The 24027-nt window shown below is 35.7% G+C and overlaps 1 protein-coding gene across 1 annotated transcript in view; it reads left to right on the forward strand.

Moving 5' to 3' along the window:
- The window catches only part of CNTN5 (contactin 5), a 260804-nt gene that overhangs the window by 66251 nt on the left and 170526 nt on the right, over positions 1-24027 (forward strand). Inside the window, exon 6 of the mRNA XM_054187800.1 lies at positions 19936-20139. Coding sequence (XP_054043775.1) covers positions 19936-20139 — 204 coding nt within the window. The remainder of the gene's footprint in view (positions 1-19935; positions 20140-24027) is intronic.

A 24027-nucleotide genomic window follows, 5' to 3' on the forward strand; every position in this document is an offset into this window, starting at 1 on the left:
ATGTAACAACAATAGTCTCTGTGCCACCAGTGGTGAATATGCTGCCTTGAGGTCACAGAAGATTTCTTTTAGAGTTTAAAAGCTTTCAGAAATTGTTCCAAATGTCAGTGTCAAGACACTGCTGTTGAATACAAATTGTCTTTTGTTTTCAGTAGTACAGCCATGATTTTGGTTGCTTCTTCTCGCTGTATAGCTTAGTTTCCAGTACAACTGCACCATTGCTGGAAATCAGAAATATCATAAGTCCCATGAAATGCCTGTGGATTCCCAAAAGAAAATGTAGAGAGGTTACATTTTTGTTTTTCAAATTGGCACTCCGGCAATGTCTGCAGATAGCTAAGTACGTCTTTATATTTACATATCACATAACACCTGGAGACACAATGCTAGAGAGAATATCATGTTTTTCAATAGATGCAGTATATCCTTTTCGTCTTAAGGAAATGTGGTCTGCACTGAGGGGATTTTTTCTTCCTCCAAATTTGAGCCCTGGAAAAAAATCACGTTGCAGACAGAAGAGTTACAGAACAGAAAATCTCCTCTGAGTTTCTGTTAGAGAAATGTGTTCAGTTTCTATTTATTCTGGAATGACTGTTATTACTGCGTGACAATTATCAATGCAATTAACACTTTTTATCTTCTGGCCACCTCTCTGCTTTTCTCTCTTCTGACTGCGTTCCCTTGTTATGATTGCTTTTATAGTCCATTTCTGAGTTTGACACTACTATCTCTATGTGATGGAATTGATTACATGATGTTAAGGCTTGATTATGATAGGTAAACTGAGAGGGAAAAGACGTAGGCAGAAAAAGTGAGCGGCAGTTTAAACACCACAGCTGAATTTGATTTCCCCAAACAAACTGAGAGTGTAAGGATAGATGGGCATCAATAGCGAAGTAGTCATACGCCTTGTAACAGCTGACATTCCACAAAATGCACCTTATATGTCATCAGGCTGTTTATAATTTTTTCCCTGAAGTTACGCTCTTACACTTATATTTAGGCAGATTCCAATGCAATGTTCTACTATAACATGCACATTGCCTTTGATGATGAAAACCTGGTATCTTTCATTTTCATCAGTGGGACAGCAAAACCCCTGCTGTGGAAACTACTGTGCTCAAAGACAGTATTCAGTTGATTTAGTTTATATTGTTTGAGCACTGGCAAGCTATGCCAGCAGGAAAATTACTTCTAGAAAAATATTTTGAACCCTTGTTGGCATAATTTTGTCACCATAGCTATGCCAAGAAAGGTTCTGCAGTGTAGAGGAGTAATCACTGAAAGCTGAAAAATTGCATTGATATGCAGATGTAAACACAACCTCATGGGAATGGGAAGGGGACTTGGCCTTCCTTTTGTTTGTCATGTAATGCAGAATCACATGCAGTTTCCCTCCAGCTTCCTACTTGCAAAATACTGAGGGGATTAAGTCCTTGTGGTCCTGCAATGGGACTGCAAGTGGTAATACAGCGGCTGGAGTCTCCCAGGAAAGAGAAAATCTACCTCCATGTGCCTTCCAAAAAATTCCGCACCTGGTGATGTTTTAACAATAAATCATCCCATGAAGATGTGGCAATAAGGTACAAGATCTTAATGAAAGATGACTGCTAGATAGAGTCAGTTTGTGAACAATTGTTTTGGACAGAAGCAGAACTTAACAGGGGAAGTGTGTAAATCCAATTCTGAAATTAAGCAGTGAATATGAAACTTCTCCAGTTACAAAACTGTTTTGCAGAGCAGAGGAACTTCAAGGTTTTGTGTGCAGGAACATCTAGAATCCATTTTTAAATTATTTTTGAAAGCATTGGGTTTCTGGATACTCCATTTTATTTTCTGTGTCTGATTGGCATGGATGGTATTGCCTTCTAAATAGTTCTAAGAAATGTTGACCCTTAAAATCACCTGGGAGACAAAATTTCAAGTGAGCACTAAGCTATTGTAGTGGATATACCAAAGCTAAAGACTATTTAAAGCATGTTTGAAATGTGTGAACATCTAACATTAACAAGACCATGAGTTATGGAGGTGTTTTTGATGACAGAGAATCTTTTGTGGATGAACACCGCAAGCTCTGTTATATTGATTTATTCACATTGATCAGCACCTTTACAAATAATTTTCACTTACTTATCCCAGGAGATAAACCCATAATATAATATAAAACCTAATCATTCTCCACAACCTCGTAAGCAATTCGTCCTTCAACAGAATCCCATTCCTCAATCTCTAAAGTCAATAACTACTTATAAACTAGCATAAGAATTTCAGGATTGAGCCTTCTTATAAAATCACAATATCATTGTGGGAAAAGAAAGATGACTTAGTGAAAGAACACTATGTGAAAAGATATTTAGGCTTATTAACATGTTTTCAAATGGAAGATAAAGTAAATATTTTTGATTGAATAATACCTGCATTCCATTCTTACAGACCACAATTCTAGAAAAATCTGAAAGTCTTTACAAAACACCACTGACTGAAAAAATACTACACTAATTTATTTTGACAAGAATTTAATCATAAAACAGATTTCATATGTATACAGAGTAGATTTCTGTTTATTAATGCTGTGATATATTATCAAGAGGTAATGCAATAAACAAACAAACAAACACAAACTTGTGATATATATAGATTATTCATGTAGATTTTCATTAGAATGTTGTCCAAATATTTTACAGTGGAAATAAGGCACACAAAAAAAGAAAAAGCACACCTGAAATATATTCAGAATATTTGCAGTGCAGATTCGGATGAGAGAATTATTGCTTGGTTGTAATAAATGAGTTTGTTAAGTTATTGTCATCTTTGCCGAGAAATAGCTGTGCAGAAAAATGAGGGAGTTTTTTGGGAGGGACACTATCCCCTCTTTCAAAATGGCAAAGGAAAATACATTCAACAAAAAGGATTTGGGGCAAATTCCTTAGGACAAACAGCCACTAGCAGATTCTCACCTCCCGCTTTTCCTAGACCATCACTCCAGAACAATGCTGCATCTGACTTCATTGGGAGTCCTGTATCATTTTAATGTGTCTACTCCAGAAGTTTTTCCACTAATACATTTTTTGTTGCAAATCCTTAAGTTGTCCCTTGTGAAATATATGAATTGCAGATAATTTGATCATCCATAAGCATAAAATTTTATCCTTTTTTTTTTTTCTTCCATGAACATAACATTTGATTTTTCCTCACCCCCCATTAGTTTTTTCTCCAAGGTGGGTTTCCTAGACATTTAACTCTTAGGTTAAGCAAGAGGTTCATTAATTACCAAATGCTTAAATAACAAGCTTTTTTTGATATCTCCATTTTAAAAGGCCTCTACTGCTTTTTTCCTGTAAACAGGATTATGGCTTTTCATTGTCGTATTCTAAAGGATGTAAATATAGGGTTTTATTCAGTCATTTAATCATCTTAATTACAAGGTTTACCATAGTGAAATTAAAAATGAATGGAAGATTTCATCCAGATTTACATGTTTCCCTCAGAATTAATACTTTCAGCTGAGCTTTTTAAGGCTTTTATTCCAAGCTTTCAGAATGAGCTTAATAGAGAACGCCGATTCCCATTGTTAGAAAGAGAACAGCGCTGATGCACGCAGGGGAAGGCAGATGCCTGCTCCCTCCCGCCTCAAAGGCACGCTGCCTTCTGGAGGGAGCACTGCTGTGTAACCTTTCCACAGCACGTAACATCTGTACAGATGTTAATCTATAACTTTTTTTATCTCTTTCTAAAGGACAAAGCTGTTCTTACACAGTTTGGAAACTGTGTTGTAGGCTGCATCTTTTCTGCCTCCCCTTTGGTATTATAAAACCGTAGTTTTCATGAGATATGCATCACCAAAGTTGATTAATGTCAGTGCTATGGGGATCACAGTCCTTCCCATGCATCTTCTGGATGTCTGGACAGTAGTGCGTTGCTAGACCAGCAAGCTGCTAAAACAAAACTCTTTCTGCCAAGGTCCAAGAGGTTGTCCTGTTCTTCTAGTTCCTACACAACTGTCCTAGTTCTCTGTTAGTTGGAGAAAATCATGCCAAATGTTTTTTTAAGTTCTTCGGAGCTCCTGTTTATGTGTACTTTGTAAATACACAGAAAACTACTTTAGAAGGAAACACAAACCAATCATTTCTCACTGCTCAGGGTCTGCAAAATGAATCTGAAAGCTGTGTTTGCATTAAAACCGCAGCTCTGCTACAAGTAGGAAACCAAGTCTGACTGAAGTGCAGTAGCTCTCTAGTCGGAACTCCTCTGGTTGGGCGCATGCTGCACAAATTATACATAGAAATAATGAGGCAGGCTCTAAACGACCTCATTCAGGTACAGAATTATTAGGAGTAGACTTCTCCAGGCAAATTAGCTATGATAACAAGATCGTTATATTTGGGCTGGACTGCCCTCAGTATGCTCATTAGCTTGTTTACAGGCAATTGGCTCTGGTATCGGCATGAAGGACACAGCAAATTCCATTTTGAAGGCATCCATGCGCCCTCTGACTCTTCATTTACTAAGCTGGCTTTTGTGAATGCAGTTCACAGATGTCTAACTTTATGTGTATGAAGGTCACAAGGTTATCTTAAGGCTCTGGATTCAGTCCCAGGTTCCAAGCATCTAACAGTGGTATTTCAGTGCACAATGTTAGAGAACGTCCATATTTATATGGATCTACCCATTACCAGTCTCTTCAAATTCATAGGAAGACCGCATGAACTTAGATCTCTGAATCTCCATCTCTCTCTAGACGTGACTGGATGCTGACCTGTCACTACGGGTGAGATTTCTTCCTGACGATGATTTGTGATATTAATATAGTTGTGTGTGTATTAAACAGTAAAGTAACATCCAGTTTTTTTCTGTTATGTATTTTTTCAAATCTAAATTTTCAAATCAATGTCAGCATAGAAATCTATGTAATTTGCTTCCAGGAGAGACCATTGTGTGGGTGAAAGTCACATTTCTCCTCTCACCTTGAGAACAAGGCAGACTGTTTCCTGGATCCTATCAAAGCACTGGCCACTTACAGTATTCCCAAAACAATAGCTGGACAGGCCATGCCTCCAAACGTGACTCTCCCTTAAGTTAAGCAGAACTTACTCATCAGTCAGTACCTTCTGTTAGTAGTTTGTAGACGTGAATATGTGTGCAACTGGTGACAGCAAATAGAAAATTTCACATTCACTGAACATACCTATCATCTCCTTCTAACTGCTAGGCTTGCTGGGAAGGTAGAAATGTCTAATACCCTGACGCTTCTCTTTCTACTGGTAAAAGTGATATTTAGAGGAACATTGAAGTTTGGGGTTGGTTTTTCATTTTTGGTTTTGGTTTTGTTTCTTTAAGACTCATTAATGTTTTAATGAAAGCCAAATATGTGTACTTAATGAACAGCTGACCTGTAGTAAGGGGATCTATATGAAGACATACAGGACAGTTATCTTAATTCTGTTTTGTTTCTCTCATAATTGCATGACATAGTTCATTCTTCACCCATTTTAATTCACTATGGGAGTATGGTGCTGAGTAACAGAAACAGGCCACTGAAGTAATGGTATTAGAAAATGATTGCTAACTGTACAGGGCAGAAAAGTTTCTTTAATAAACCCTTAATATGTCATATATAGAAGACAAAATGACACAACTTTTCTATCACTTCTTTGCATGCCCATAACATATAAATGATCATAATGTACATATTAGAAGTTTTAAAAATACTGTGTTGAGAGCCACATGTGTCAACTGTGTGAGTTAGCTATGATGAGTAGAAGGGTTCCTGCACTTCCCTCTTAGGCATTACTGTGTTTTTGCATTTATTTGACTTTAACTGAATGCTAATGAAGCTTGAACTGTGCTTTTCAATAATGGGAGAAAAAAAAATATATTAGAAGACAGGTTCACAGTCCTTTAAGCTCTGTGTTCCTGTCCTAATTCTGGGTTCATTCCATAGGGTCATCTCATCTCTTCATCTACCTTTTTCCCTGGAAGAATCATAAGGATATTTCCCTCTTGCATCCACAACTTTATCATTTTTACTAGACTGCTTTTGAAACTTTCTTGTCTAGTAATGCTAATTCCCATGTGTGTTATCATTAAAGTGAATGTCCATGGCCCCTGACATGGCTCAATATAGGAATCTGTATTCTTTATCTGTGCAACTGATTGATGACTACGCCTGTAGTTTTCATTACGGAACAAACAAATACAATTAACTTCTGTATTTTTTTTTTTTCTTCTATGGTCTTTTCATTACTCAATACATGACCAGTAATTTTGCTGCTGACTTCCCTGGAGCACTTTATAGGGTTTTACTTCCTCAATCTTGTTGAAGGCATGCATTTGAGGATATGAAATTTAAGAGTTTGGGAATGATAGAATTTTCTGTAGGGTAGCATTGTAACAAGCTATGTTTGCCAATGAGGAGTTACTCCCAGTCTGTTGGCAATGTGTTGTTATTAGATTTTAATTACATTTTAATGATCTGCATGTGCCCCAAATTCTAGGCAATGTCTGTATAGTAGGCATATGGATAAATAATTATCGATTTAAACTTTCTTATGTAGAAGTCTAGATTTTCTCTATTTTTTTTAATAAGTTGAAAAGTAATAAACGGACGGAAATTCATTACTGGTCCAACTGTGGTAAATTCTCCCAAGGAACTTGTAATTTGGTATTTTTTTAAAAGCCTTTTGCAAATGTTATCACTACTGATAAATCATTCCCACTCCCTTAGAACTCCAGTAATTCTTTCAAAAAATAAACTCAGCTATACTAGGAACTGAAAGTTTGATGTCCCTAGACCCACTGGATCACTCACTGGAGCTGTTCTTCCCCTCAGGGACCATGAAAGTGTAGTGAGAGAAAGCTGGTTGACCTTGGCCAATTAAGCCAGTGCACAACGTTGGATGAAGGGGCAGCCCTGACAGGTCTCTGCTTAAGGGACGTGTGCTGTAGTTTCACAGCCACACTATTGTCAACAAATATTACCCCAGCTGCCAGTTCAGGAGAATCAAAGTGTGAGAAGATACCGAGGGAAGAGAGAGGAAGCAAGGGAGATTAATTAAATTTTAAAAATGCATTGAGTATGTTGGCCCTCTGGCTCGTGCTCTACTGCCTTTCAGGCAATAGCCGTACGTGGCTATTTGTCTACAGCTTGACAAATGGGACAATAATGATGAAAAGTTTCTGTAGTGGACAAGCTCCTCTTCCCTAGAGACAAGATACTACCCTGTTACTGAGATGCTCCAACAAATTATAGATGTAACTATCAGGAACTCCTCAGTCTAGTGATTAACCAAGACAGCATTGTTCTGCTGGGTTTAACAGAAATGTATGTTCATGGTATCACAACCACAGTTCTGCAACTAGTATTGTAAAGGTACCAGTTAAATTAGGAAATGGTGTTGCAAAAACTTTTTCTGTGGCACGGGTTATATAATTTGTAAAATATCAGGAGACCGACATCAGTAGATTTAAGACTGGAATAATGTACAGCAGGTACAGTCACAGAGGTAGGGTCTTGCAGAATTGACCCTCTCATAATAACCTTCCTATTACAATCCATTTGCTATTTAGTTCAGATGTTTTACTAAGCTGGTGGCTGAAACAATACCATTTTACAAACACATCAGATGATAGTTAAATGTCAGAAAGCCCATTTTGTTTAAGACAGAAAATTCCTAATTAATCCCAATTACCTCTCCACTTCATACCACAGAAAAAAATAGAGTGAGAGTGCACGTTAATCAATGTAACTAAAAAGAAGCCAGGAATACAACGCTGATCAGCCAGATGAAAAAAAGAGGAAACATAAGAAGGAGGAAGAGATAAGAAGTTATTAACTCCTAAGGGTCTTGAGTCTAGCTTTTTCTCTCGATTACCATTGTGTGGAAATCTTAAAGGATTAAATAAAAGGATGAAAACAGTGGAGTTTTCCGAAAATGCACCTCTTCCCAGACTAGGCATGATTAACTGAATTCAGCTGTGATTCTGGCAGAGATGACTACCGAAAATGTTAGAAGGTCAGTCTTGACTGAGAAGGAGAAAGCTTTGGACTGAACTGATCTGACTTCTATTAGATGCCATTAACACGTTTCCCTATATAATAAAGTCAGTTATTCTTTATTTTGTAAGTACTAGATGAACTTACAACCATTTGAGGTGATATAATGCTTAATGAGATATAAATATTCATATAGCCTCATTTAATCAGTTCAGGAAGATTGTTCCAAATAAATGAAGCAGTATGAAAACAATTCTAGTTGGATATCTAGTTTTCATTTTTCTCTTTCAAAGGGGAAATTAGAAATTGTTTAGAATTATATATTTGGGTGTATTTATGTTCTTTTCCTACCCAATACAATTGTAACCTGTGTGAAGATAGTTATAACTTAACAGTAAATAAGTTAAAGGCAATTGGATTTTTCAAGAAGAAAATTATTGAATATATATAAGCATAATATCATAGAGTTCAGACAAACATCTGAATGATTACAGCCAAATTCAAACCCCTGTACAGCACCACATGTGCATCCTTTATCTTCTGGCAGCAAAAGATGTTTTCCAGAGCAATAACAGTGGAAAAGTAACTTCTTTTTGATCACAATGCAATCTTTTTAACAATGTAATAATTAATACCACACTTAATTCTGATATTTTGATTGCCCACTTCTATTTCCTGTGTTCTCATGCTATGTTCCAATATTGTTAAAATCATTGCTGATGACTTCATTAGCCAGCTAATACAATTCCTGTTGTGTTGATGCTATTACCCTAGAGTGGAGAATCTGTAACTGGAAAATTTCACTTCATTTATTCATTTATTGAAGCATTCATTTTCATGGTATTTTCCTCTTTCAATAATTAAGAAAGTCTTCCATTGGAGACTGCAAGGATAAAAATTCAGGAAGAGGAAGGTAGAATGGAAAGAAGGATACAGGTAATACTGGTGAAGAGTTTGTCTCGGTTTGGCTTTTTCTTCAGAACCACAAGGTCCTTTAGGAGTTTAGCAAACTACCATGTAGTTTCAATCCTGAAGAGCCCATTTTCAGCTCTGTCAAATGAAAGATGGAGGGAAGGAGGACTACCCATTTTACAGAGGATAACAGAGGATGATCTAGAAAGAAAATTTCAAGAAAACAATAAAATTGCACTGATTTACAGTCCAGATTATGTGACTTTACAACATCATGCTTCATACCTGAAAGGAAAAAGGCTTTGAAAAACATAATTATTATGACATTTATTCTATAGAAAAAAAAATCAGGGAGAGTTGAACAAATAACTTCTTTTTTCCTTGTGATATGTATATATAATATATACCTGATGTGTCACATTGACTGCTATTGCTACATGGTTGAGGACCAGAGATTATAATCATGGGACACTGCCCTAGGCTGAAAGTAAGACAACAGAAGGCTATGTATTATCTCTAAATAACAATTATATGACAAGTAGAAGATGGATGGAAGCAGTTCACTAGGTTTCCAGTAGTGCAGAACAATGTACACAGGGACTCAATAGTGTGTTGTCTATATGTAGAAACAGGTAAGAGTTACAGTCTCTACACTGTTAGATTTTAAGTGATTGATTGTTACTGAGGTTATTTGTAGTGATTTATTTGTACAACATGGTTGAACAGCATTATCAGCATTCTAGGGCAGTTTGCTAATGTGACGTGTATCTTTCTCTTCATCTGCACTTTGAGTTATTTTTTAATTAAGGTGAAAAAAATCATCTGTCACTGTCATTCTTAATACTTAAAAATTGTCTTTTGGGGACTATAAATTTGGTTTTATACTGTTCTCTGAAGCGTATGTTCACATGTTCCATTGTGTTCACAAAGATGTAGTGGAAGATCCATTCCTTGGTACGTTTAAGCCTAGAAAATACACCAAGAAGGAGCTGAGCACTAGATCTTGAGCATCTGGGGGATTATATGATTTATACTCCTGATTTTTTTTTAACATTTGAAAATCAAATACAGAGGGAGAATGTGGGGTAGCTACCCATCTCTGATGTTCATCTACACAGCTCCTAAGGATTCATTGACTATAACTGGGTTTTTTTGGTGTGTTTTGACATTTCTTGTAGAAAACTGGCAAGGAGTGGAAAGAATACTGGAAATTGAAAGAATTATGTATTAGTGGAGATTTCACTTTGACTATGGCCTGATTCATGACTTCTGGGAAGTCACTTCATTCCATCTTCTTCAGCTCTACCATGTAAAAGTGATGATAATGGTAATGCCCTTGGTTAGAGATCTTAGGATAGGAGCAAAGGAGCAGGCCCAAGGAAAATCCATCAACCATATTGTGCCATGGACATGGTGGAATTCACCAAACACTGACCTGCATGTAGACTGAGCCAAAGCCTTCAGATTTATATTAAAACAAGGAGAGAGGCAGTGGAGTGTATCTTAAGTTCAATATGTGCAGCCATACAAAGGCAACTCTACGGCCTGTACTCAGTTTTTGCCAACACAATTCCCATGATAACTGCGTGTAGAGTGGTGAAGGCTGTTAAAAAACATTGTGTTTTGAAGTATAAACTAGAAATGCAGTAGCCTTTTATTTCCATTTCCATATCCAGAAGCCTGAAGTGAAATCTTGTTAAATGGATCTTTCTGCTACTATTAATCCTTTCTGGCACTAGGAATCAAGGTGAATGGGGGATAAAGTGACAAATTTAACTTGCTTTCTTTCTTGGAAGTACAAAAAAAAAGCCAAACCGAAACACACAATAAACTCCTTGAGTGACTGATACTTTGATAACTGGAATACTAGTGAATATTTTCAGCCAAATTACAGAATTTGCTTAACAGAATTTCTGTTGCTAAATGATGAGTAGAGGAAGGCTAGGAATGCAGAGTTTTTGCATCTCTCAGCTGAAGAAGAAATAATGTCACTCTTGCACTTAATGGCGATATTCCACAAATTTGGATGATCATCATCCTATTACTTCACGTTATTTTTTTGTTTTGATGGATGTCCTTATTATGCCTTCGAAATACATTAATCCATTGGTATTGTTGCAGTAGTCATAAACTGAAATGTCCATGTAAGGCAGCACCCCACTTCGGTACAGGATTCTGGGGTTCACTGCAGGTAACACTGCTCTGGAGTATGACTTTTCATTGTGCTCACCCCTGCAGCATGCTTGAGTAAGAAGAAGCAGACCATGCTGGAGTAACTGTAACCATCACACCAGTGCCACTAAAATGTAGAGAAATTCAAGTATCACAGAATGATCAGAGAAAAAGAGAGATGTAAAGTGTGAAAGAGAAAAAAAGGAAAAAAAATAATACTTTAAATTCCTTTTAACATTTTGCCAGAGAAAATAATTTTCACATATTCTTCACAGTGATATTTTTTTCCTGAGCATTAAACAATATCCTCACTATTTTCCAATGCCACACTTTTCATATGAGTACAATAGTTAGTTAGTCATTACCATAGAATTCTTGTTCATTCAAATTATTAAGAAATAATCCAAATTATTAAGAAATAATAAACTTGTGCTACTGTACATTCAGCATATTTTCATCATAAAAAAACATTCTAATAATAATAAGCTATCCAAATCAGAGTGTACCAGTGACTTTTCCTGCACATTTGTCACTGCTAGGTTTCATATCTCCTGTAGATCAGTGATTACAACTGCAGAGGTTTGGTTTTGGCTGTTAAAATGTTCAGCGGTAGAGGACAAAGAATTCCAGAACTGATCATTTTGATCATGCTTTTAAGTGAGTTTTTAGTCCTTTCAAAGCACACTAAGTTAATTTTAAGGTTATTCCAGTTCTTTTTAATTAGGGTGTGCTTCTAGAGACTATGCTGTCTTTATCGATAAAAAGAACAATAAGAATATAATGAGTTAGTTTGACTAGATTTATTTTCTTCCAATATTGTTAATCATATCTCACTTTTTAAATTGGATATTAATCAAGTCTCCTATTAGTCATTGAATTATTTTGTCTAAGTTGAAGCTGATGAACTTATAATGATGTGAGTTTTCCTGATTACCCTTTCTAATGCTGGAACAAAATTATCTCTAATTCTTGTCTTTGGAAATTACTAATCATAGAATCATAGAATCATTTAGGTTCGAAAAGAACCTTAAGATCATCAAGTCTAACTGTTAACCTAACACTAACAAGTCCACCACCAAATCATGTCCCTAAGCATGATGTCTACATGTCTTTTAAAGACATTCAGGGATGGTGACTCAACTACTTCCCTGGGCAGCCTGCTCCAATTCTTGACAACCCTTTCCATGAAGAAATTTTTTCTGATATCCAATCTAAACCTCCCGTGGTGCAACTTGAGGCCATTTCCTCTTGTCCTATCACTTGTTACTTGGAAGAAGAGACTGACCCCCACCTCTACACCCTCCTTTCAGGTAGTGGTAGAGAGCGATAAGGTCTCCCCTCAGCTTCCTCATAAGGTTTGTTTCAATAGTTCTGTAAAGTCAGTAGTGTTGATTAAAAAAGCTGCAAAGTTAAAGCTTAAATTCTGAATTAAATTCTCTGGTATTACTTATTTAGACTGTTTAACTTTATATTGCTTTTTACCATCCACTTTTTTTCTGCTTTTCATGGAAAATAGCATTATATGGTGACATCTGCATTACCTGGTGTGTTATAAAACATAGAACATCAATTTATATGGAGCATTTGTGAATGACTCCAAGCTGCAAGAGATTACAGAATGCACTGCAGAACACAGAATGAGAATCCAAAAGGATCAGTGCATTGGAGAAACGGTTTGCAATGAGTAACACAAAATTCAGCAAAATGCAGATTACTAACAAAAACATCAAATTTATAGATAGAATAAAGGGAGACAAGTGATTAACATCATTCTTCCTCTGAAAAATACTGCTATTACAGAAAATGGAATACTTAGTAAATGGAAAATTGCATACTTCAATTCTAGGACATGCTACAAAGGCTGCTACCAATAGAGTATGTGAGACTATTCTTGCAATTATCAATAGTGTTAATGTCTCAGATAGAATACTATGTCCATCTCTTTGGGTCCTATATTATAAGATGTAGAAAATCAGTAGAGATGACAACAATAAAACCAAGTAGATGGTTCAAAAGCATGACTTTTCTAAGGAAAAGTTGAAGAGATTTGGTTGATCTAGCCTCAAGAACAGAAGGCTGATACAGATGAGGATAATGATCTTCCATTGTAACTGTAAAAGTTTAATATCAATCATTAATAAAGTGTTTTCAATACTTTCCATATGGTAAGTTTCATAAGTAATAAACAGTATTGCAAAAAATAGGAAATATACACAAATATTGAGGAAAACTATCTCGTTATTAACTGAGCAATGAAATAGATTATTTTGAAGATCTAAATTTAGAAAATTAACCCACTGGACATTTTTAAAGACTGGGCTGATAATATCTGATCTTGCCTGAGGGAAAAAGAAGACCCTGAAGGACATGCGTTCTTGAGTTCATTTTAGTCACAGTATTTTGATTATTTCTGGAACAGATTTTTTTTTTTTAATATGAAAATCATGCCAGTGACGGTCAAATACACATAATAATCTACTGTCCTTTCCCAGTAGCCATATTTATGTTGTATGCTATATGGTCTCTTTAAAGAGTGTATGTATGAGAAAGAGATTTCATCTGTCTTTACATGTTTCAATGCCTGGCCACATTTCATACATGTCAAACGTACAAATGAGACTATATTGGCTGGGTACACTAGTGATGACAGTATAATATTTGTATGCTCCAGTACAAAATCAGTCTTGACAGTACACTTACCTTTTCTACCATATTTTTAGTTATTAGCTGTGTGAATGATTATAAGAAAGAAAATATTTGAAAATTTATCACTATAATTAAATCTGAACAAAGACAAATATGTGATTGGTAGAACTGTGTTTCAGGTAAGTGAGCAGTAGATACAGAGCCCCCAGAGCAGAAAAGAAGCAATTTCATTGCTAGCTGATAAATTGACAATATCTGTTTGCTCTATGTGCGTGCATTACAATGCAACAAATAAATTACCTTCATTAAATATTTTCTTGGAGGATTAATGAGCACTGATAATAAGCCACAGAAGCACAAAGAGATGCACCAAAATTATTTATCTGTTTGTGGTGGGAGGCTGCAGGAACAACCCATTGTTATCATTCATTTTAGCTAAAAAGAAGCCTTCCCCCTTCTGAATGTGAAGTGTTCTCCATCATTAGAGAGTGCTGCGTATTGCCCCCTTATTATGTGGCTCGTACACAGAATATCCAAACAGCAAGTGTGATGAAAAAGGTTAAAACTGGGCTTGAGAAAAAATAATGTTTTGTATTTTCAGCAGATGAGGTTCAGGCATATATTTTTCCTGATACTTTGTTTTGTTTAAATTAAATATTTCTGAATGGTAAAGCAAAACCATCAGACAAATGTCATGGTTTATAGCTATGAATAGTAAAATCAGCTTGTAATCTTGAGTGCACTTTTTGCTGCTTTTTTTATCAATTAAAAAGAGAGAAGCAGCAACTTCTTCGGAGTTGCTGCTTCGGAGTTGCTAAAAATCCCAGATTATCTCAGATTTTGGCTACCACCAGGCATCAGTACCATTTATTCATCAAGTACTGCCATCTTGTGGAATTTGAGTAATCAGAGGAAATCCTAAACAGAGGAAGAGAAATATATTTGCCAACAGGATACTGGAGGAGATGGAGTATTATACCTCCCACCACTGCATCACAGAAAAAAAGACACAACACAGACTTATTTCTTGTACAAACACCATAACTCCACAGAAGTGCAATTATAGGGTGTGTGTTTGCATGCTTTGCCCTTGAAGATGCAATATTTAACCATTGTATGGACTGTACATTCAGGTTTTAGGTGTCCTTCAAGGAGTTTGTATGGCGATTTTCTTGTTACGTCTTCACTTGCCACCTGAAATACCACTTACCTGACAGGACTGATGAAAAGGGCTGTCCAGAAACTGCATATGAAAAAGATAAACCAAGCAGTTTCTCAGGAGAAAAGCCTTGAAGCAAATCTGGGAAGCATTCAGGCACTAACAACCGCAGCAGTGAATGTGTGGTGCTATCTGAATGCCTCCAGCACAGCTCTTCTCACAATACTTAAGGGGTTATTTCCTACCAACCCACAATGACAGAAAGACTTTTGCGTTACCATAGTACTGACATTTTCTGCATCAGAGTATCTCCAAAAGCACAACACAGCACTAACAAAAATGCTGATATGTCAGTGTTCCAGCTTCGTCCATTATGGGAAGTACATCACGTTGTGACAGTTTAGGAATTAGTGTTGTGAAAAGGAGAAAATAGATCTACAAAAATCATTTAAGAAATTATAGTAAACAAAATTTCACACCGTAAATTCCTTTTGGCAGGAGATAGATGCTCTCTTCTCACTACTTTATCACCAAGTGACCCAGTTTTTCACCTACATAGCCCACTAAAAAGTGCTTAATAAAACACAGAAGCAATTTGGACATTTGGAAGGCTTTCCAAATACAAGTTTTGCAGTTACCAAAATCACTTAAATCATTTTCACTCCAAGACTTTGCACATAATAGAACTTACAGGCAGAAAACTCCTCCAGCCCGAGCCACGGGAGAATGCCAATTTACAACTGCCTCTATAATTCATGATTTCTTTGAATTACTCTCTGTTTCTGTTTGTGTTGATAAATAGCATCTACGTAAAAGTATCTTTTGTGTTGGCAATTAACTGTAATGTCCAGGAAGGACTCTGCATCGTCTTTTTGGTTTGGTGTCACGTTAAAAATAAAATAGATGAGTGTAAAAATAAAAAATAAGCTCTGCATATATTCCATTAAAATACTCCAAATTTCTCTATACTGCAATATTCACAGTTTCCTATTTTCACTTAAACTTTTTTCCCTATTGAAAGCAAAATGAGTACAGCATGGAGAAACCATTTACTCAGTCTTTGTCAAAAGGAGATGAATTCAGAAGGTTCATATCTAGAGTAATTACTTCCTGATTTTACAGTTATAGCTTTGTTTATTTAGATTTTGGTAGCACTGACTCTTAGCTTCAAAACCTCTTGAAGCTCATCGTTATTTACTTGTCGAGCTTGAGATGCAACTCTGGAGTTTAGTCTCCTATTAAAAAGTTAATACAATGACAGTTGTGTTTTGTGCTTAGCCAAATGACACTTGTAAAATCTTTTAACCTAAACCGTTGTAGGAAAATACAGGCTTGAATTCACTAACAAGGGCAGTGAGCAGTGTACAAATAGGCCCAGTGTCAACTGGGCCTATTGTTCCTAGGGTTCTTGTTCTGAAATTCAAAAAGTTCACTCAGCACTTTACTATTTTGTAAGAGTGGGATTTCAGTTAACATTTAAACTCATGTAGTTTACATGTGCTCCTGTGCTGAACAGCTGTGGGACTTGTGGCATGTAAATATACATTCACTGTTGTTTTCGAATATTTTACTGTGCGTGTACTATAGATGACAGACTTGTCTATAGATAGACAGCAATGTTTTAAATCTTGATTGTCCATCATTCTGTCATTATTAGTTATTATTATATGTCATTGTAATCATTTGGGTATTCTTCTATGCATGATACTGCCAGAAGAAAAAAACAAAACAAAACAGAATCCCAAGTTTTTGTACTTGGACAGCGTTTATTAGCAATTCTGTGATTTAAGAACCCTAAATTTTAATTTTCCTGGCATACAAACTGGGAATACTAGCAGCCCCAGTATATGAGCACCAATGCACGTTTCGTCCTCTACCATGGCTGCAAATTTAGAAGTGTGACACATTTGTACAATGGATCAACGTCAAGGTGCACCCATTTTCCCATAATTGCAGTCATTCTCTTAACATCCTTTTGTAAAATTACTTCTGCAAGATCATCCATCTATTTTTGTCAGCTAAAAACTGTTGGGTCCCCAGATCCCAAGCCAGCTGTGGTTGTTTCTGACTGTTCTGCATAGCATGTATTGGAAATTGCAGGGTTCCCTGAGATATTTCCACTGAAGCCTATGGATTCTGTATGGACATAGCCCTCAAAATTATATTTAAGATATATACTGAACTCATTAAGCAGGTGTAATAACAAAGAAACTTCAAAGAGTGTGTAGGGGCTTTTCACCTGCAAAGAAGGTTAAGAATTCCAGATCAATTCCAGATCTGAGCATTCAGATGCAAAGTCTTCAGGTATTTTAAAGTGTTTTGGTTATTAGTTTCTCCCAGGGTTTTGCTTTTTAGAAATTAAAAAAAGGACTAATTCCTTCAATGATCAAGAAGTAACTATTAGCACTTTTGTTTGTACTTTGGAGTTTGGGATCCTGGCTAGATGCTGTAGGAATGCACAAATAAAAACATTGACTGCAGCTTAATAGCATAAATTATTTGAGTTTCAGATGTGGCAGAAGTTCTGTTACTTTTTTTTCTCAGTACCCTATCCTAGTACGCATTCATCCATCACTCAATTTTTAACAGCAAAAATCATTTAGAAGGTGATAAAATGACAACATAACCCCCCACACCCTAAATACAGCTCCAGCAAAGACTAAGTATTCCATTTCCTTAAAGGCACAAAAAATTATTGCCTGAAATCCATCTCTTAGGAGTAGTCCTAATTAATAAAATGAATAATTAACTGTGTGTGTTTTTAGGGCACAAATGGAGAAATTCTATTCTACATGAACTGCCAATGAACCCACAATGATGACTACTTTACATTTGGGTTGAACTACTTTTAAGCCGGTGCAATTAGTGAGACTGATTGCTTTCCATTTGAGTTGGTAACAGGTGTCTTCAATTAAAGGCTATGCATTTTCCTTGAACTTGCATGTTCGTCATCATCGCTTTGTAGAATTTTATGCTGCCATGAATCATTTCTGCCAGATAAGACATCATAGCAAAATGTGGCAATGAAATTTTCAGAGAAAAATATTTTGGGCTAATTAGTATTTTGTCTGAAACATAACAGAAGAGGAAAGAAATTCTGAGCACTCAGAGAGCTCTCCATGAGCCCTGAATTCCTCAGAGTCTTGTGTAACCACTCAGAATTACAATTGGATCTGAAAAAGGTTTTAAGCAAAAAGTCAATGTGTGCAGCTTAATTCCCCGTTTTGGAGAAGTTTTCTTCTACTGTCAGGTAAATATTTTTAGTCCTTTAACATAACATTTTTGTACCAATACCATAAATTTTTCATGGGGAAAATTTTCATCTGACTTCAAAACTAGACTGAAGTTCTTCAAAATTGATCTAGAACATCCTGCATCTCTACATCACCGCTTGCACTCTTGGCTTATATTGGTTGAACAGAGAGTCATCATGCTTTTCTATTCCTTTCTGACCACCATGTCAGGAAACAATAAAATGTAAGGATAGAACAGGCAGATCAGTTGGAATTTCTAATGCTTTTTATACTGTTAAGAGTCAAACCGCACAGCTGGCTATGGCGTATATTTAACTAGGATGTTAATGTGTTTCACAGTTCTTTCTTATACAATGAACAGCTATATCAGTTCCTCTGTTATCATTAGCAGAAAAGCGCAGAAAAAAATTAAATTTTGAGGTGTTTCCACTCACCTCTTTGACCCTTTCAAATTCCAACTTGTTTTATATCAAGAAAACATTTTGACGGTAGTGGGGATACAAGTATGAGAGAGCCAGAGTGACTTATATGCAATTACTGTCTTCATATCGCTGCTGAAGCTGGGAGTAGTCACCTAAGAAATTTGAATGTAAAAGCTTGGAACTTGCTATACCAAAGGAGCAGTTTGCAGCTTGGAGCATTAGTAGGGACTTTATATACTGGAGCTTGCTTTGGCTTTTCTGATTTTGGAGTCAGTTCTTTAAAGACTATCATGGGGAGAGATTACAAAAGAAATTGTCTTACAGCTAATGTGCCAGTTTAAAAAGTGGAGAGTGTTTTTTTTAACTGTGAAGACAAAATGAAACAGTGGAAGACAAGACTGAAAGGAGAACAACATGTAAAAAAGCATACATAAGGTTAAGGCTTTAAAGTCTAAATTGGTGGAATTCCACATGAATAATTCCCTGCAAGGAATTCCCTGCTAAATCAGAATCTCATTAACTTTACTGATACTTCTAATACCGATACATTAATGCATCTAAGTTTTTAATAAATCATGATATAATCTCATACAGAATAATAGGAAATAATAGTATAAAGGGAAAACTATATACTTTTCAGGTGAACAGAATGATTCATGGGATAAAAATAAGAACCAAGGCACTGCCTTTAATTACCATTTTTAAAAATTACTTTGATGAGTCAGATTATGAGGCAAAGCAGTTGATAACTTTGGTTTAAGGAATTATTCATTGATTGTGGGGATTTAAGCTGGAAATAGCAAGGGTTTCTGTGATTCTTCAGTGAAGTAGATGTAGAAGAAGATAGAAGTGTAGGCAGTAATACCACCTGCAAGGTAGGTTGAACAGTTACTGGAATCTGATGATTTTAAAGAAAGATGTTTGGAATAAAAACTGTTTATACACACAATTGCAAAAGTCATCCCTAGCTCTATGGGAAGCATCTTGATACATTTCATTGCAAATTTGAACAAGCAGAGAAAAGAATGCTTTGTATATTACATTTGGCTTGACCTGAAAGATTAGAAAAGGGAATTGTCTAATATTTTATGGGTGTTTTCTGTGTCTGAAGAATAATTTAATTATTTTTCCTGAACTATATCTTCCCAGGGAACTTGTGGACTCAACACTTATGCTATTTTCAAAATTCCAAGGAGACAAAAAAATTCTTCTCTTCAGTTCTAAAACAGACAAATAAAAAGTTTAAAAAGCCTTTAGCTTTTGGTTTTTATAGATTATTTAAATAAATCTAATGAACATTTATTGAGTGTATCCATTAACATGACACAGTATTGTGTCCATAATTACTTTCTCTTATTTTTTTCTGTGTTCTTTTAGAGATCATCTATAGCTGGGTATTTAATGAATTCCCATCTTTCGTGGCAGAAGACAGCAGACGCTTCATCTCTCAGGAGACAGGCAATCTCTACATCTCCAAGGTGCAAACATCTGATGTTGGCAGCTATATATGCCTGGTAAAAAACACAGTGACGAATGCCAGAGTTTTGAGTCCTCCTACACCTCTGACACTGAGAAACGATGGTAAGAAAAGCATTATTTCTGGGTACCACATGGAAGCAAAAATACTAAGCCAAATATGCTCTAGTTAGTTTAAGAACCATGATTTTATTGTTTTTCTATATATGCATGCATTTACTGCAGCAATCAGCAAAGGAAAGGTGTTCAAGGAGACAGTTTCTCTTGAAACTTCTAACAGTTGTGAGAATATTTAGGCCTCCGAAGGCTGAGGTGCAATCTGACACCTCCTGATGCATTTTGTTTAGAACAGTTACTCCTTCTTGCTCTTCTGGTGCTCTGTCACTGACAAAGAGAAGCAAATCTCCTTTCTCGGTAGTGTCTGTTTCTTTAGGGCTCAGCTCAGTTGCCTCAACCCAGGTGGCCACTGCCACACTGCGATACTCTCAGGCATCTGAGACATCCGCAGGGAACTGGCAAATACCACATAGGGCATACATACCAACAGCAGGATGCCAGGAGATATGGAGATTCATGCATCTCAAATGACACAAACCACACATGGAGAGACAACTGAACTGAGTTCTTATGGCTTAAAACTTTACCTGTTGCTGTACTAAAAACCTGTTACACTTCCAGGCTCCAATTCAATGCACTGATTAAGTACCACCAAGAACACTGCAATAGCTTTGATTACAATGATAGTTAGTTATCCAGGCAGTTTTGAATTTCATCAAGGCGTTACACTGCAGTGTTTTTTTCTGTAAATAAGTACCTAAATCTTATTATTAAAAAGTGGCTTAGGATATTTTCGCTAAAGATCAAAAGAAAACACTTCCCAATAATATGTCTTATGGAGCGGTATGACATTTCAATATAAATGATATGTAACTCGGATTCTGTTAGAATATCTGCCAATAGAGGCAACTGTGTTATTTGCTCTTTTGCAAGCAAAAAGATTAATATTTATTACATTATAACCGCATTTGGTTTTGTTTTCTGTCAAAATAATATTATTTTTAAGAAGAATCATTGATGATTCCATAAGTGCCTATATTTTCCTTTTTCCAAGATGTTCCACAATTAATGATGCTTTCTAGTTCTTCAGAAAGACATTTCAGCAATTCAGCATGTGTGAATCCATACTTACATAAATCAGAGAGAAAGGGAGAGAGAGAGAGACTCTGAGGATTTTGTTTTGCTTATGGTTTTTTCTAGAACAAGGACTAGTCCTGTGATGTAGAAGCATTACAAAAGCTGGACTTGAACACAGATGACTTAGTTTAACATAGTAAATAAAAAACGTGTTCACAGATTAGAAAGGAATTAAGTTAATGTTTATTCATTGTAATAAGTTAAAATTTCTGTCTGCACAGCATACGGCCTCTGGAGCAAAAAGCTGCATATTTTACTGTATAATTTCCTATTTGATTTGCCAGTTTAGTACTTATGTTAATCATTGAGTTTCAGGTGTTTAGTTTTACTGAACTAACATAGTAGACCTGATCTTTTCAATATCAACCTTTAAAAATTAAAAACCCCAAACACTGACTGTCTTTCTAATCAGTTCGAACTCCGACAAAAACAGATAGAATTTTATTGCCATATTCATTATTCATATCTTACGCTACTGTTTCTTTATGACATTTCTTCATGCTTTTATTGGGTTCCAGTTTTGTGCAGAAATTCAACAGATTAGTTATCCATATCATACTAACAGTAGTACACGGGCACACAATATAAGAAACAGAGAGAGTAAATAAGGATGAATGCAGCAGTCTGCGTCACTGAGATAAGAAACAAAATCTGCGAAGGAAAATTCTGAAGAGTTTCTTAAATGTCAAGTGGATGGTATGTACCAGCCTCAAGCAAATTTGGGTTTCATGGCTGGCTGTCATACAACTGTGATAATCCAACCTTCTGAACTGTGCTGGAGTATTGGGGAGACATTTGCACATAGATGAACTGCTCCTCAACAATTTCCCGATTCATTTTTTCACATGCATTAATTTCTACCAGGCTTCCATGCCTTAGTTTTCATCTGTTGGGATTTCTGAAAAGCCCCCTTCTTGTAATGGAGTTCTTTAGTATTTTTCAGTATATTGCTTGCCTTCCTGTATGACTGAGCAAGTTTCTCGGTGAAGAGACCCAGAGACTTTCTTTTTTCAGAGACTTTCTATTTAACTTTGCAGTCTCCGTAAACCTCCCTTGAAAAAATATTCAGGAAAATTCAGGTTGTTAAATCATATTTATTATTTAGAATATCTGCCTTGTTCTACCTCCTTCACAGAATGCAGTAATATGCGCCTTTTAAAAACTATCTGGCACCACAATTAAAATATTCCATTAATAGTACTGTACTTTTTCTTTTTGATAGAAATTGATTTAGGTTATATTGCCTTGTCAAAAGAAAAATATTAAAGAGAGATGACTGAATTTTAAAAATATGTATACCTTATACTTCAAAATATAGGATAGTATAGCTGCTGAAAAGAGGTGCTCATTAGAGGTAAAGAAACTTAAAGTAATTTGTGGAGAAAGAAACAGCTGAGGATGGACTCTAATAAGGAAGTGAGAAATGGCATTAAAACAAATATCCAACTACCTGAAAATCTACTTGACCCTATGTCGCTGAGTTCTGTTGTATGATTTTGAATTTGGCATATTAAGCTTTTTGATTATAAAATGAATTGAGTTGCATTCAACTTTTCAAATATTCACTTCAGTTTAAAAATCATACAGCTGTCTGAGTTCTAATGGTTGGCATCACAACTGAGGTTACGCTACGCAGTCAGCACATTTGTTAGAAACCACAGGAAGAGTTTGTGGTTTTAAACAGCTTCTACAAATGGCACTATATAAATAAAACAATCATATAGTCTGTATTCGCTGCATCATTAACTCAAAAATATTCTACTTGATATTATTGTTTTCGGATTTTCATATATAAACAGTACCCGTACCAAGGGGACTGGACAATTTGTGACAAAAAACACTCCTGTGACAACATTGGTCTCTATTTATCTGTGAGGAAGAAATGGAATAATATTAAGGCTTTCTGTCAAACTCTGCAGGGATGTAGAAACTTCCTGGGCTCTTATTAATCTTTTATTTCTTTCATTATGTGTCTCAAAGGGGAACTTAGCTCCTTGATATGAAGCAAATTAAATAAAAACATCAAGAAATCCTTCAATGGATTCTGAATAAAATGAATACCTCATTTGTTCAGATGTCCTTGACAATCAGTCATTTCATACAATTCAATTTCACTTCAAGATGGGTTATAAAAACACTCTAAAATTCTATCTGAGGAGACAAAAAGTTTTAGCAAGAAAAAAAATATGCATCATTTCATTAACTGTCTTTATAATGCATTAGAAACTTTGAGGCATTATTTAATAACTGTTTACAAATAATAAACACGGTTGTTAAAATGGATCTTTGCAGGCTTGGATGCTGATTGGGAGCAGTAAATTATCTTGACTAATAAAAACAACAGAAAGACTCTTCAAATTTAGGAAATAGAAACCTAGGGAGTATAAAACATTTGATGCTTGATACCATAAGGCAGTTATTTCAAGTTCACACATTTTCATTCCAGTTTTTTCTTCCTTTTTTATCTTTTCTATCTCTCTTGAAAAGATGTTAACTTTAACATTATTACTGTACAGGAGAGAATTTAGTAATTCTTCATTTTATCTCTGTGTAGATACTACCTAGTGCTATGGTAATTCTTTATAGTTATGGTAAAAGATATGATATGGTAATATCATAAACTCAATATGGTAAAAGATACTACCTGCTATGGTAAAATTTCAAAAAAAACCACAGAGAACCTGTACAATTTCAGACATCGGAGGACATTTTCTACTACGTTCCATTAGCGCAAATTAGTTTATACCTCAACGGAGGTTGGTGTGTCTGACCAGACATATTCTCATGTAACTGAATGCA

This window comes from Rissa tridactyla, chromosome 1 (genome assembly GCF_028500815.1).
Source record: "Rissa tridactyla isolate bRisTri1 chromosome 1, bRisTri1.patW.cur.20221130, whole genome shotgun sequence".
NCBI classification, from domain to species: domain Eukaryota; kingdom Metazoa; phylum Chordata; class Aves; order Charadriiformes; family Laridae; genus Rissa; species Rissa tridactyla.